The sequence below is a fragment of the Alexandromys fortis genome, unplaced genomic scaffold, assembly GCF_014885135.2.
Source record: "Alexandromys fortis isolate MF-2015 unplaced genomic scaffold, M_Fortis_MF-2015_v1.1 scaffold_179, whole genome shotgun sequence".
Classification (NCBI taxonomy): Eukaryota; Metazoa; Chordata; class Mammalia; order Rodentia; family Cricetidae; genus Alexandromys; species Alexandromys fortis.
In genome coordinates this window covers 2,395,276-2,412,200 of record NW_026068062.1, presented here as the reverse complement: position 1 = coordinate 2,412,200, position 16,925 = coordinate 2,395,276, and the positions used below count along the sequence as shown (strand labels likewise).

At 38.6% G+C, this 16,925-nt stretch overlaps 1 protein-coding gene across 1 annotated transcript in view; it reads left to right on the top strand.

The window, feature by feature from the left end:
* Nucleotides 1–329: 329 nt before the first annotated feature.
* The window catches only part of Neto1 (neuropilin and tolloid like 1), a 96,914-nt gene continuing 80,318 nt past the window's right edge, over nt 330–16,925 (top strand). The window contains exons 1-4 of the mRNA XM_050120311.1: nt 330–462; nt 2,438–2,491; nt 2,729–2,866; nt 9,124–9,372. Of these exons, the coding sequence (XP_049976268.1) occupies nt 435–462; nt 2,438–2,491; nt 2,729–2,866; nt 9,124–9,372 (469 nt within the window). The 5' untranslated portion in view covers nt 330–434. The remainder of the gene's footprint in view (nt 463–2,437; nt 2,492–2,728; nt 2,867–9,123; nt 9,373–16,925) is intronic.

Below are 16,925 nucleotides of genomic sequence, written 5' to 3'. Positions count from 1 at the left end.
TGCCGCCCGGTCCAGATCGGGTCCCGGCATTGGGCGCCCCGGGGCTCGCCCCGCGCCCGCAGCCGCCCGCGCGCCGACTGCCCGCCGCGTCCTCCTGACAGCTGCGGCGGCGGCGATGATGCAGAGGAGGAGGGTGCTGCCGGCGGCCTTGCTCATGGTGGCGGTCGGCGCCCGGGTGTGATGAGAGCGTCATGGTGGAGATGCTGGCTTCGCGGCGGTGAGAGAGCAAAGGAGGGTGAGAGCCAGCCAAGGGCGGAAGATAGAACAGTTCCGATCGCGATCGCTTTCTTTCCTCTCTCGCTTCCCCTGCACTGTATTTTGCCCGTGGTTTGCATATTTAAAATCTCTGGACTCCATCCTCTCCCTACCAACGAAGTCTCCCCGTTTCTAAATGGAATTAGTGGAGATCGGAGCCTCTGGTGTAACGCACAGACATGATCTATGGACGCAGTTTATTTCACAGTGAGTACCTCTCCAGCAGTACCAGTCCGTTCCCTGGGTGCTGCCACCTCGCCTCTTGGCCCCATGCGCTGAGAAAAGCCTTGCCAACCACTCCAACCAGACCCCGCAGTCTCTTGGAGTCTGGGGCAGATGTAAACTTTCGGTACTGCAGCATCATACAACCTGGCGGGGGCGGCGCACGGAGTGGCGCTGGACCTCAGAGTTGGTCAGGGAAAACGTCTCTCCATAGGCAGGAGCTCTAGGTGGTCCAAAGGAGCCTGTGCTTTAAAAGTAGACACGTGCAGGAGATGCTGGGCCCCAGAGAGGTAGCAGGTGGACGTTGGGAGGTAGGAGGATTGATCTTTGCTGGGCAAGAAGGACTAATCCTCCTTTGTGGGATTGAGGGGTTCCTGGGCCCACCTATTTCTCAGGTAAGCTAATGCACACCTGAATCCAGGGTCTTTGGGTACAGTACAGCCCAGCCTCTGCCCCTAAAGCTCTAATTCTGCTTCGGAGTGTGGTAAAGCCTGGGGATGAGGTGGGGAGGAGTGGAGACAGGCAGGTTCAGAAGTCATCAAAGGCAATGTCAGAAAATGTGTGGTGGGAATGTGCTGTCCTGAAGCAAGGGCTGGTGGGCTAAATCTGTGCCAGTGTGTTAAGAGATCTTCTTAACCCATGAGTCCAGCTCTGTGCAGGTCCTTTGTGTGCGTCCATCAAAACAGAAAAGGCAGAGTAAAAAGGCCAATGTACACACTGATACGCCTGAAGCCTCTTTGTGCCTGTGGTGGGGGAGGGAGTTATAGAATTAAAGCAAGTTAGGAACGATGTGCACATACACACACACACACACACACACACACACACGGCCAGTCTTTGAATTTTAAGAGTATATGAGTGACCTGGCCAAAGTATAAAGTCGTGCAGTTGACAATCACTCTGAACTTCATGTCAAGACCCAGATAATCCTTCTGAGGAGTGATGCCCCCACTCCCTCTCCCTAGTTTAGTTTCAGGTGGAAATGTGCAAAGGAAGAGCTTTTATGTAATGGATCAAAATAAATAATAAAAATGAAACAGAAGAAATGCTAGTTATTACCAAGATCATATTTTTTTTTAACTCTTTTCAAGTTCCGGGCTTCTCTAGACATTTTTGAGTGAAGGGAGAAGTAGACAGAAGTTCAGATCTTCGCAGCAAGCAGCCTTGCAGACTTACTGTTCAGTGGCAGACCAGAGTATCTGACCCTGAACTGACTCCATGGATGCTTCTAGAAATTCCCTTCCTCAAAAATGTCTGCTTCTGCATGATAGTTAAGAATCACAGTTCAGGTTTGACATGATGGATTTTGCAGCTGGAGAAGGTTACAAACAGGGCTAGTTGGTAGTTTGGTTAGTTTCCTTTTTTATACAAACAAGCAAAAGCTGAACTAACACAAACAAACAAACAAAACCTCCCCATAGTTCTGTTTCGACGCTTTGACCAATCCACTTTGATCTCTTTTCTCTTGCACTCCAGCCCCACCTGTCATAGGCTTTGCAGACTTGTTTATGTTCTGCAATCCAAGCTTATTGGCAGCAAGTTAGGGTGGATCATGGACATTTGGCTCTTTGCTTTTCCCTTCCTCCTTCTCCTTGTGGCCCTCCTCTTGCTTTAATGATAGTGGCAAAGCTTTAGCAAAGGGTGCTTTACTGAGGAGAGACCTGGAAACATCCTTGCAGTCTGTGTAGCATTTGCAGAGTGTAACATTGTTTACAGCTTTGAAGAGTTTCCGTCTCATCCATTCTAAATAGGAAGTACTTCCCTATGGGAGTCCCACATTTTACTTGGAACATTTCAGTTAAGATTTCCAAAGTTCTGAGTCACCTTTGTAAAGACTAGCAATGATAACATTATTCTATCTTGGTATCACCTTATCTGTAGATTGCCTTATGGTTTCAAAAGGTTTGGTCATTTGGGGTGTGAGTTTTGCATTTCTAACTGTTCTTTTTTTCTCTTTCAGTTATAGCAAGTTTAATCATCCTCCATTCTTCTGGAGCAACCAAGAAAGGAACAGGTGTGCTTTTTATTTTATCAATTATAAAGAGATGTCTAATTATCTTTAATTTTCCTATTTCACCATATCCATTCCATAATAGCTGAACATCCCACAGAGTGTAAAATTGACAGGCTTTGACTAAAAGACCATCTCAAAATTAATTTACTAATGGATATTATAAGAATATCCTCTCCAGTTCTGGTGTTACAAAAGATTGGATGATGGTTCTTATTAAATATTTTTTTGTTTTTATAGAAAAACAAATCACTTCGGAAACACAGAAATCAGTGCAGTGTGGAACTTGGACAAAACATGCGGACGGAGGTGTCTTTACCTCTCCCAATTATCCCAGCAAGTACCCCCCTGACCGAGAGTGTGTCTACATCATAGAAGGTAAGAGCAGAGAGAATGCCAGGCCAGGGAGACCAGCCAAAGCCTGGCCTTTTCCAGGCTCTACACATGTGATATGAATAGAGACAGTACACAACTGGTTTTGGAGATACTTAAACACAAGTATCTCTCAGTAAGCAAATAATTGTAAATCTAGAATCAGGTTAATTTATAAATGATTAGAAATGGGTTATGAACACACAAATATCTGGTAAATGGAGCAAGTAGACAACCTAAATCTTCTTTTGCAGCAATCTAAAATAACAGAAGTATTCTGTATTTAACAGACTATGTCAATTGATGACATTTTGAAAGCTAATATTCTGCTGGTTTGATAATTATAATAATCAATATGTTAGTGGTTTGTTCAATTTTACCAACAGAGAACAATGTGAATGGAAAAAAGTTTATTTGCAGTCATGTTTTTTAAACATTAACGTGAGTGGGATTTAGGCTTGTGTGAACTTCCGAGTGAGTTGATCATTTTTCAGGCCAGCCAAAGTTCTAGCTTACACAGCTCTCATCTGTTTTATTCCAACCTGAAGGACACAAAGTACTTTAAAAAATATTCATCCTTCTGAATATTTTCCATTTCTTTTAACCTTGAGCCACCTCTCAATTAAATATAGAGGAAGCTTTTAAAATATGTGGATATGTCTTCCAGTGATGAAGGCTACATCTTAAGCATTAGTTCCAAATAACCCTGAACTTGCTACTCTTCACGTCCTGTACACCTACAGACTAAGTTATGGTAACAGAAAATCATGACTACATAATGTCTCCTCATACACCAAAGTAGGGATCATAGAGTTGATCTTCAAAAAGCAAAAGACAAAACAAAATAAACAAAACAAAGCAAAACAGCAGCAATAAGAACAAAATCTCTGGCTTCTGTTTCTCTGATTTTGAGCGGCTCTATTCAGAAATGATTTATTATTCTTATTTTCATCCGTAAGTCAGGAATCTTCCTCTTCCTCTTGCATTGCTTAAAGTAATGATTTTTATCAAAGATAACCCAAACTGAATAAAGTTTGGTTTTTAAGAAATAAAACAAACCAACTCAAACAGACGTCTGCTAGTTTAGATCTCTAGATGATGAAAACACTGAGTTTCTTGTTTGAATCAAGCTGTTACTTTTATCAAGTTTGTATTTTATATTTATCAATTAGGTGTGTTAAAATAATACTTGATGAACTTTTAAATAATTTCCTACATACCAGAACATTTACTCATAGGGAAGTGTCTTCATTTTGCTAACTAGTAAATGGAGACACATAGAAATCAAGCTCCCTGCTGAAACTAAAAGTCCTTGTATTGGAAAGAGCAAAACATGATATGTCGCCTGTAAGTTGTGCTTGTTAGTGTTTTCTGTTGGTACCTTTACAAGAACTGCTTGGCTTAAATGGGATAGTTTTTGTTAGTCTCGTTTATTTTTGTATTTTTATCAGGGACAAAATAAAATGAGAAAACGAGTAGAAACCCTGTTAGTAGTATTGTTTTGAAGCCATCTACAAACACTTCACATATTCAGATGATGCTCTAGTGGCTATTTTATGGATTTGCTATCAAGCATTGCGCAAAAGTTTCAAGATACTAGCCATATGGTACTGTCAGTCTGGCTTGTGGTGTTTGAGTCAATCAGGGGCTTTGGGATTTATATAGGATTGCTGGAACAGGAACAAGAAGAGAGAACTATGATGTCATCTCCATTGTTTACCTGTACCCAGGTGGTAGTCCTCTTTTTAACAGAAAACTGTCTGCTAAAGTACAGAGAAGTGGTAAGCTGGAGATACCAGGCCTTCTGCCCAGGTAAAGAGAGGAGTGGTAGCAGAGATGTGAGCCTAATAAGGAGACCTGTATTCTAGGAACCAAACCTATAGAAATTCCATAAGTTATCTGTAGGCGGTGGAAACACGGGAAGAATTCAGAGAACAAGTGAGGTGAGACTTCAGTAGGAAAGTGACTGGAGGAAAAGGATGCCAACCAAAGAGCTACTGAGAATGGTCAAATAACACAGAGAATATAGGAACTACAGATACTGGCAGGGGTGACAGAGCAAAGGTAGGAAGGAAGGTGTCTTTAGGAAACTGAAATTCAAATAATTGGGTGGGAGATGATAGAACAGGGTTTATAAAATACTCATGTGATCAATTGTTTGCTACTTTTCATGAGTGTCTCCTGGAGAGAATACTGTGTGCAATTTAAGTTTAATGGAGTAATCTCTGCTGATACTTCATATGTACAGGATATAAGTTTACAGATTGTTAGTGAGAATTTCATATGAATAAAAATATAGGAAGGAGGTATTTCGAATGCTAATATTTAAACTTATTAAATAAAAGTATAGTTGTCTAGGGCTTTCCGTAGAAACTTATTTCTTTGCCATTTCTTTGGAAGTTGAGGCTCAAGCACCATCTGAATTTGAAATCATTGCACCGTGTTTCAGCAACACTCAGTGTGCTGGATTAACATGAATAAAGAGAGGCTTGGGGATGTCTCTGGGATATAACGTGTTGGGAATGGACAGAACAGCAAGACCCGGAGGACTTTCTGAAGGAGCTTCAGATGAGCAGGGAATCATTAGGGATGTCATGGAGCTGGTGTGGATGAGATTCAAGAATCTGTGGGTTTCTAAGTGACAGTTGTTATAAGGAAAAAAATGAACCAAACACGCATATGTGTTTATTGTATGAAGCAATTTAGAATCTGCTTGCGACTTCAGAATGAAGATAGTGATTAAGGCAGTTGGGGAGAGAACCACTTCCCAGGAAGCTGAAGATTGGGGAAGACAGTATTTGAGGCAGTGGGTTGGAAAAGCACAGTAAACAGGAGATTGTTTGAATGAGGAAAATTATGCCTATTAATCTCTAGAAGAAATAATTTGATCAGTAGAAAATATGTAAATTTAAAATTAAAGGAGAAAAGAACATTTTTTTGTTGTTGTTGTTGACAGATGTAGAATTCCTGGGAAGGAAGTGTCAAGGAAAGATGGTCTAGGTGTGGTTAGTTGGTAGATTTATCTGTGAAGGATTTTTCACCACTGGGTAATCTGAGGTGAGAAGACCCGTCTGGAAAGCAGAGGGCATGGTTTCCTAGCCTGGTTTACTGCTCTCTGCTTCTGTGGGGGATAATGTCACTAGTTGCTTTAGGTTCCCACTGCCTTGATGGTCCTCCACCATGAGACACTTAACTTGGAATGGGAGCTAAGTAAACATTTTCTCATGCTGGTTGCTTTTGCCAGACTATTTTATAATAGGGACAAGAAGCAAAACTAAGAGGCAGAAATAAATGGCCTAGTTGTTTAAGATAAGATTTTTAAAAAAAGGATTTGGTACACTCACAGTTGTGGAAAGTAATATCCTTTGACGGCAGGTGGTATCAGCTCTCCTGATTGGGAAAGTCACTGCTGCATGTATATAAAGTTAGTGTGAATGAACACAAAATCCCAAGAGGCTGAGAGGGATAAAAATCTGAAGGAATTTTATTTTCAGTTGAACATCAGCTAGGGGGAGTAGAATGAAGGAGTCTGTGAATAGAACAAGTTAAATAAAAAGTGAGTTAATGCAGCTGGACCCCGGCAGATTCCATTCGCCTCTACTGTAACCACCCATCTGTGCATCTGTGTAAACAACCAGGGTAGCACGTGTACTTTTCAACAAGTTATTTGGGGTTTTCTAAAATTTAGCTCTTGAAACTTTCCTGCATGGGCTGATGGGAGTTAACTTCAGCATTCTGGGTGAAAGGAAACTCAGCTGTGCATGTATGACATGTCCCACAGAGGATGCATGAGGGCGTGCTGCTGGAAAAGCATGAGTGGTGCATCTGTCCATGTTGGATAAATTGTAAGCCACTAGGAAAACGAAGATAAGGACAAGTGTATTCTTCACACACGGTGGCTATCTACTTCCTGGTAGAGGATGCAGGTGGACATGTGTCAATAGATGAAGAATTGAATGCTAAGTAAATTAGCAGAAGACAGTACTCTTGATTTTTGTTGTTGTTGTTGCTTAGCCTGAAGTATTTGCAGCTAAAAGAAATGCCTGGAGCTGGGAGGTGCTGGCACATGCCTTTAATTACAGGACTCTACCAGAGGCAGATCAGTGAGTTTGAGGCCAGCCTGGCCTGCACAGGGAGCAAGTTCCAGGACAGCCAGAACTGTTACACAAAGAAACACTGTCTCAAAAAAACAAAACAAAACAAAAACAACAATAAAGAAAAAAGAAACTTAAAAAGGAAGAAAAAAGAAGGAAAGGAAAGAAAAGAAAAGGGAGGAAGGAAGAAAGGAAGGAATGTCTGATACATTGAAGTAGTTTAATTTCTCTTAAAACCTCCCTCTAGCTTATCAAAGAGTGGATTACAAGCAAGCTTATAGCATAGAGTGATAATAAACTCAAGTCATACACTTAATGCTGTGTTTGCAAATAGATCCCCATTCTTAAATATTTATCTTGTTTGTAGAATAATGAACTGGGTAGACAACATGATTCCTTAGACAGTTTTAAATGATATTTTTCAATTTGAAAGTTTTAAGCACTTAATGGAAAATCATCTGTGCCATACCTTGTCAGACTGTTGACCTTTGTAATATGTACTGTCAAATAAAAATGTGGCCTGAGTTATAAACTTCCCTTTACAGTAGGGAATGAGTTGAGAACATTTATACAGATTTAAACACTTTTGGAGAACACTCTTTGAACATAAGCTGACCTCTTTGCTATTGATTTTTAATTACAGACATGGAGAGCAGTAAGTTTATATTTTATTACAAGAGTCTCCTATTTCTAAGTTATCAAACATCTCAATTTTATATAAACCATTGGCATCCATGCCTGCAGAAGTTTAGTTTTTAGGTCATCAATGGTGGTGATCAATAGACATTTACAAAACAGTGGAGCAAGATATCAGGCATTTAGGGTTAGGGTTGCTGATCATATAGGCAGCAAGTTTTGCTTTGCCCAAGTGTTGGTCCCTGCAGAAGTCTATGTAGCAAGGAAGGTCTTCTCAGAGTTTTCAAGGAAGAGGTTTCTGGCCTGGATATTTGTCTACTCGTATTTCAACCAATGTTATACATTATGGAGTATTCTGGATGAGTATAACAGGAATTGCCATTACTACTCTTTTGGCCATGAAAGGGAACATTGTGAAGGAATATTAAAATATGTACTAGTGTGGTGGCTTATATGTTTGTTAAGCTCATCAGATTCTATTGTCAGACAGCTAATGAAACATCTATGAAAGGAAACTGTTATCTATTTACTGAAAATAATACTGAAAAATAATTAATGACATATATTGAGCTTAAATACCAGGAAAGGAGAATAGAAAATGTTCTTGTCTTAATGAAAACACTGAGGGAGGAATTTCCTCTAAACAAGATTGTCCAGGAGAGCTGGAGAAGTGGCTTAGTTGTGGAGCATTTCCTTACTGTGAGTCAGGCCCTGCTTTCAATCCCCTTCACAGAAAAGGAAAAGGAAACAAAAGCAAACAATAGAAAACAAGCAAATGAAACCTCTCTCGATAAAGAGGGGTTAAACTGTAGTTGTCTAGATAGGGACGGGAACGAGCAAAACAAATTTACCCCACCTGCAGACGGCATGGTGCCTTAGAAAGCAAGACATGCTCCAGGTGCCTGGAGCTTGTGGATCTGATGTGATGAGACCGTGGAGGGGGGGCTTCCTCCAGGCCTTTATCTGTCAAGTGCATTGGTCTGTAGTTCAGCTGAGGAGTCTAATACTGAAGTTCAAGTTGAGCGTGGTGAGATCAAGTTAGATTTCTGGGATCATTACCAGTAATCCCTTGTATATGCACTTGGACCTAATCAAGACACCTGGTTTCAACTATCTGAGTGGTTTTATAACTGTCTGGGGATAATCCCCAAGTGCTTTCTGCCATTAATCCCCAACAACACTGGAGGTTATAAAAAAAAAAAAAAAAAAAAAAAGAGAACTCTAGCCCACCCCCTTCAAACATGAGTTAATAGCTTTGCTAACCAGGTGCTGGATCCACGTTAGTCATTTCATGTTGCAACAGTGTTTCCTGCAAGGCCATCAGTTTCAAAGGCCAATTCTTAGGTATGTTTTAATGAAAACATCTCTAGAGTGCTAAACATCTCCTTTCTTTGTATTCCCATGTAAGTCTTCTGCAGTTCTATCAAACACGATACAAACAAGATCTGATATGGAGGTCAGTTCATCAGCCTCAGGATTTAAGAAATTTCTTGCTACATATAAGCTTTCTTTCCTTTTTTTTTTTTTTCACAGCTGCCCCAAGGCAGTGCATTGAACTCTATTTTGATGAAAAATACTCAATTGAACCATCTTGGGAATGCAAATTTGATCATATTGAAGTTCGAGATGGACCTTTTGGCTTTTCTCCAATAATTGGAAGGTTCTGTGGACAACAGAATCCACCTGTAATAAAATCTAGTGGAAGATTTCTGTGGATTAAATTTTTTGCTGATGGCGAACTGGAGTCTATGGGATTTTCAGCTCGATATAATTTCACACCTGGTAAGTAGAAGCTTGTTTTCAATTTTTTTGTTACCCCTCTCTTGGTTTTCTATTTTCATAGTACAAATATTTTGTAAAATGTTAAAACTTTTAGGTGAACTTTCAAGTTATGCTTAAGATCCAATCTGTAACACATTTATTTTATGCTACACAAATTCTGATAGAAAACCATAAATCTTAGCTATCATTAAGTAGGCAAAAAATGAATCAGAACTCTATGTGGTCATGAGGAACACAGTTAATTGAACTGACTGCCATTATGCTGACATGCCTAATTTGAGACACATCTGTTAGGTGAAGATTTGTTATAGGTAGGATCTCACTAAACATGAAAAGACAAATGTAGTACAATAAAGGATGACCATTAAAGTAATTTATAAAAATTTGAAAATGAAAATACATTTGTTTTCATAACTATTATATATATATGTATATATATATGAAATGTATCCTTTTATACAGTAACCTAATTTCTTTCTGAAAATGGATATCTTTCAGAGGTTTGAGGAAAAAAAACTAAGGCCTATGGGAATTAGTAACTTATTTGAAGGCCTAGCTGGAAATAGGAGTAATCATAAAATTATTCAGTTTATGTTAATTTGCACCACATAGTCAAAGGGTTCTGTGATGTTGATTGGCTCATTTTACAAAAAGTCATCTTTCATAACTACAGAAATATATTATCATATTGTTAAACTCACAAATCATTCTTTATTCATCGACTGATATTTGATAAACTGAAGCCATTCTTTTTCTAGTTGAAGCAAATCATTCAAGTTACATGCAACACATAACTGACATGTTTTGACAGGCTCCTCACTCTGTATGTGTTGTTTTTCTCCAGTTATAATAGGCAACAAGAAACGTGGACTATAGGGAAGTTTTTTGAAGCTATTGTTTTATGTAATGGAAGTTGAGGACTAAGGGAAAACTAAATGGTAGAGTATTTACCCAGAGTGAGAGAGGCCCTGTCCTCAAACCCTAGTACCAAAAAGAAAATAATTTAATACATAGAGATGACATATAAACTGAAAGTTCACAACGTCAAAGAAAATTTACCTATGATTTAGGACTGGTTACACTGTGTTATTTAGTGTTTGTTTAATAATCCAGATATTTAATGTGTCATGTGGATTAACCTTAGGCATTATAATATTTCATGATAACACTGTGTGATCGTGGTTCTTGGTCACTTTTTAATAACTTTAGACTGCACATAGAAACCATGGATATTTCATGTGCCACAATGAAGCTAATTTGGCATGTTTCAAAAAGATACGAACATGTATATTATTTTATCTAGCATGTTATTTGTGCTGTATTTTTATGTGTGCCTTTTGGGTAACTGAAAATTATGAATATAACCTTTAACTAAAATTCCTTAGATGAGGAAGGGTTTTAGAAGTATATTTGTATTATGAATTTGTTGATTGTGAATGTAATGCCCAGGACTTAGAAGTATCTGCTCCTAAAGATTGTCATGTCAGTCAGAACCTTTTACCAACATAGCAATGTCCTTCACCATGATAACTTCTTGTAGCATAACATAAGTGGTGACATCTCTCCATTATCCCAGGAGATATCCATTTAGAAGTCATAGTGGGACCAATCTGCCAGTTATTTCTTTAGGTTAGTTGGCACTACACATCCTTCATGTCAAACACAGTATTTTTTCATCAGGAGCAACTCAACCAGAAAGAACTTCAGGAGAAAAATCTCAGAAAACTAGTCTGAGTTAACCATGGACTCAGTTTCTGTCTTTACTGGGTAAATGAGGGTAAATACGAAAAGAAGCTGCTCTTGACAGTAGGAGCCTAACAAGGGGGCAGGCAACACTTTTATGACGTCAGAAGATATATTCCCAAAGGCCTTGCCACTGTTGCAAAGCAATCAGCAGTTCATTTCATAAATGGTGTGGCTGGGGAAGCAAAGCCGGTGTGGGAAGCAGAGGGCAAGGCTTCAGCTCTGTGGAAGCTCAGGCAGCATTTCACACCTGAGCCCATCTGCCTTAGTTGCCATGGACTTTAAACTTTTATTTGGTAATTTGATTTACATGGTGAGCTGGGAAAACAAAGGAAGAGTTTTGTTCCTCTGGCTGATTTCAGGCTTCTAGGTATCAAGTACTGTAGAAATCATCTTGTCACCAAAGTAGAACCAACTCACCAGCTCTAGGACTGAAACCTGGTTCAGCTAGGGGGAGAGGCAAGGTCTCCAGGAATAGCTTTGTTTTTTTTTTTTTTTTCATGCCACTAACCTTAAACCTATAATATTTTATCTTTTACTATATTATCTTACAAAAATAAAGATAATTCTGTTCATAATTTTTGAGTATAAGTCAACCAACAAATAGTTATGAATTTGAATTTTTTGAATGTTTGAAAAATCTCAATTTTCCCATATGTAGTTTTTTGATTTTTTTTTTAAACTGGATCAACTTGGGATTGGACAGATGGCTCAGTGGTTAAGAGCACCGGCTACTCTTCCAGAGGATCTGGATTCAATTCCTAGCATCCACATAACAACTCACAACAGTCTGTAGCTCTAGTTCTAGGGTGTCTGACACCCTTAAACACACATACATGAAGACAAAACATCATTAAACATGAAATAAAAGTGAATGAATTATTAAAAATGAATCAGATTGCATGTTATTTAAAATAAGAATATTTTGATGTTATTGGGGAAACAAGTACTCTAGACAATTTCAAAATTATGTGCCCTTTCTCTGCTTTATGTGGTGTTTGTGTGTGCACTAAAAATATGAAAAACTAGTTTTTATGTCATTTCACTTTTTGTTAGATTACTTTTGGGCTGAACCCACTCTAGGAGGAGTTGTAGTAATTTATAAGTACAGTATAAATAAAAAACAAACCATATTATAAGATGACCACAAGTTATAAAATATATTCAGGAAAAAATAACTGTAGGAAGGTCAGGTGACTTATACACTCCAATCTAAAAATCTAAATTTTAACATTGAAGTATGAAAAATTTGGTTTCTATAAACTGAACTGAATGTATATTTATTTCCTAGGAATGAATCACATTTTCCACACTAACAAGATTGATGCATATATATATATATATATATATATATATATATATATATATATATGTACTTTTTATGCACAAGTATGTCTATACAATAAATCATAGATTATATACCAACACACAGCATATCAATATATACAGATGGATACATTTTCAATTAGGCTTTTAGGATCACAGAATACAATATTTCCTTTGTGCAGCCATATCTGCCTATCCACATTAGTGTCAGGGGATTACATGCATGGGGAAACTTTGAGCAGTCTATGCTTTGAAGCTGAGTTCCCTAACTGATAGATTTAACAACACTGAGTTAAGGTGTTTTACCACCACAATGTGGATCAAGTTTCCCGAGGCTGTTTCAGAACTCAAACTCCCATTGGCTCATTATCCTATCATCTCCTTTCTTTCTAGATTCCTGGTTCCATTTTTCCTTACTAGCTTGCTCCTTTGGGTCTTCACCCAGCTCCAAAATTGTTTCTGTTTCCTAAGATCTGAGTGTCTGACTTTCTTTTCTAATCACTTCAAAAATAAAATAAATAGCCCTTTTATCTCTGGCTCCTGCTGGCCTCAGTGTCTGGCCTTTGAATTTGCAGTGATGTCTGCAAATCAGTCAGCCAGAACACGTGCATGGACAGGGAGGAAAGGAGGACAGCCAACAAAAATAATAGGGAAATGGTCTTGAGGAAGGTGTTCTGCTTTTCCTACCCATTTTAATGGGTCTTTACTTTTTAGTTCACTGATGGTTATTTTGAGTTCCTGTACCGTCACTTTGGTCTTGAGTACAGGGATGAATCACCTGGGACAGTCGTCTAGCATGCATGAGAATTACTTTCAGGAGAGGAAGTAATCAACTAGTTAAAATTCTAGGGTCTCAAAAAACCGCATGACCCTTATAGAAGGGCCAACGGGCCCCATGGTTCTGAATACGAGAATTAACACAGGAAGATTTCCCCCATATCCTGTGTGGTGAGTGGACAGCATCCATATAGTTTCTGGGTTCCAAGAACAGAGCTAAGTGGTTGTGGCTGGGTCTGGTGGCACATACATTTAATCCCAGCACTGAAGAGGCTGAAACAAGGAATCTGTTAATTCAATGCCAGTCTGGTCTATATAAGCAAACTCTATGCCAGTCAGGACTACACAGAGACACCCTGTACCCACAAAACAAAATGAAACAACAGAGCTAAAGAGTAAGACATGAAAAACATTAAGAACTACAAGCTGTAAAATATGGTGAGACATTCAATTCAATAAGACATCATATTAAACATACATTAAACATGTACACTGTGAGAGAACTGTCTTGTTTTCCTATTTAACAAGTTGTCTGATTAAAACTACATAAACAAAGCAGTGCAGAAACTCAAACACAACTAGCAATACTTACAAAGTCCTGCCTAAAACTGTAACAATATACACCAAATTCACATGAATGGTACTCCAGGTCTGGGATGGTAGGAGAATGAGTGTTCGTAGAGCCAGATAGAACTAAACTAAACACTGTCTTAGGTTTACCAATAAACTTAAAGATCCTTCAAAATGGATATTATATTTATGATATTATTTATATAAACCAAACATTTAAAATAAAAGTATAAGAAGAAACTATGGCAGTTAAAGAGTTTTAAGTGAAGAGTATTGTTTCTCCATTCTATGTTTTATATATTCAACCTAAGAAAGGTTTTTGAACAGGGAATAATACTTCCCCACAACCAGCTGCCTTCTTGGCATGGTTTCCTTTGTCACTAGAAAAATCTAACTTAAACAGTGAAACAGTAACTATACCGCTAGACCTCCAAGGTCAGTGGCATCACCTAAGGACCCTTTAATCCTCCACGGTGTAGGAAAACATCCGGGAGGTCGTATTTCTGTGGAAAGCAATCTTTCTTCCCTTCAGTTACACATGCATTTTGCTAATCTTTTACTTTACTTTCTAATGAAGAAAGGTGGTTTTCTTTGTTGTTGGTTTTCTTTTCAGACCCAAAGGGTAAACATAGAATCTTCCACTTTTGGTGATTTTTTTTTTTTTCTGTACTATTCTCCTGAGAAGTTATACACACCCTACGAAAGAAGCTTAGTTGAAGGACTGCTGTAGCAGAGGTGAGGTTGAGTCAGTCATTCCCGGGGAAGCAAGAGAAGTTGTAAATACTTGGGAATGATCATGATACTTTGTACTTAAATAGCACCTTTCATCTGAGGACCTCAAAGTCTTAGGGACCGTTGGCTGATTCCTAGCCTCTCTCAAATTGCATGCTGACTGACTTCAAAGACATTGCAAAGAGTACACTGTGGTCCAGAGGTTTAAACCAAGCATTTCAAAAAATATTTCTATGCACACTAGATGAAATGTACTAAGTAGAAATAGCCTCACAATTAATGTTGTCTTAATCACTTGGTGCAACTTTGTCTTCCTGAAGAGTGAATGTATATTCACTTAACTACTTTGAAAGTTTCTAAATTTTCTTTAGCAATTTATATTTATTTGTTTTTGAGTTTCGAAAATGCATATAGTATTTACATCATCCTTCTACACCTCAACTCCTCTAGTATTCCTGCCCCTATTCTCTTTCAAATTCTTTACCTCTTTTAAAATTATTGCTTTTGCATACATGTGCATGCACATAGAGAGATATCTTCACACATATGGAGATACACATGCAACCTGCTAAGGACATTTAATGTTGCTCTTATGTGAATCTGCTTTGGCTCCTTCTTGGAGAAGACTGATTCTTTTCTCTACTGACAGATGTCATCATTTAGGGATAGATAACTACCCTTCTGGTATCTATTCTGAAATGAAAGAAAAAATATTTTTCTCTAAAGATCTATTTGAATTTTGCCTAAAAGAAAGAAACTTTTCAAGTCTAAGATTTACAATAGAAATTATTTTGACATAGAAACTGATGATAACAAAACACTAGGTTAATAATTCTTATGTTTTAAACTATTGTGTTTACAATGTTGACCCAAACTAGTCTCATTTTACCTTAGGGATGGTTGTAAAGTGCAGACTTCAAGGAGTAGCGTCACTTCTCCTTTTGAGGCATATTTATTCAAGAAACAAAAGGCAAAACTTGAAGCATAATAACAAAACTTTGAATGTTGAGCAGGTAGCACAGATATTCAGGTGAGACTTGTTTCCTCAGTGTCTGTTTCTCACTCACCCGGGCCCCTGACTAGTTCCATTTCATCAATAGCTTGTGGAGGACTCAGCCTGAGAGATGGGGGAGCGTCAGAGGATAAAAACTGCTGCTTGGTCTAGGTGGGTGTTCAGGAGAGAACTTGAGAGTGGGAGAGAGACTTTCCAGGATTAGCTCCCATCTGTGCAGAGAACACTAAAAGCAATATAAAAGGAAAGAGAAGATTGCTGGGCAGTTTCCTGTACAATAAAGATGTTGTCAAATTTTCTTCAGGATAGACAGAGTCCAGGTACAGGCCTGTTGTTTGCAGGTATTCGGTGGCTCAAGGCCGGAATGAAAGTTTGGAACATGGTATATCCTGCATGAGACCACACAAGTCCCAACATTCTTGTGTATCTTCTTTGGATTAGAAAAAAAGATTTTAGGCTTTCTTTCACTTATTCCTGCATGAAAAAAAATTCAAAAGGAGAAACTTGCCAGAAACTATGCGGAAGTCCATGATCTGTGCTACCAGTGACCTTAAAGGTCAAGAAAGCCACTTTGGCAGTGGTATTGATGACTGCAGATGCAGTTGAGAAAGAGGGACATAGAAGGCTTCTTTGACACCCCCCTCCCAGTGAAAAAAAATCAGTCTAGTCAGAAAACTATTGGAAAGAACTCTTAAAATTATAATAAGGATGCTGAAGTTCACATTTGACACTCTCTGTCACGGTGCTGATGGAGCAGGGCTCAGTTTTCTTTAAGGACCTGGCTACTGGGAGTCTGGCCATGCTCCAGTGAGTTGATGTGCACCACAAACTGGACTTGTGTGTTTTTCTTTTCTTCTTATGTATTTATTTATTTATTTGCTGTGGGGAGGTCACAACGGCGGTTGGTAGACCTGAGAAGAATGGGAAGTGAGTGTGATCTGGGCATAAGATATGAAATTCCTAAATAATCAATAAAAAATATTATGTTTATTCATCAATAAAAATATTATGGTGGAGAAAAGGAAAGAAAATTACAAGCCAAAGCGTACTGGTATGCTGCCTGGTTCGTGAACTCTGCCCAGACGTGGAACTCTTCTTTGCTTCTCGGTTCATGTAACTGTGCTGACATGCCTCCGGCAAAAGGGGAGAGATTATGACTCTAATGTTATCACATATTGGAATTACTTTTAGTGCAGTTATATTAAGAAATTTAATTATAGAAAACTCCAGTGCCACCTCACAATTCCCTGGTATCTCTTGAAGAATTCACTTTTTTTTTGCGTTGTCAGAAATGACTTTCAGCTGACAATGGCTTCTTGTCTCCTCCCTTCATCTCTTCAACTTTATGCCTTCTCTACTCAACTCTTCGTGAGGCAGAAGACCTACTCTCTTG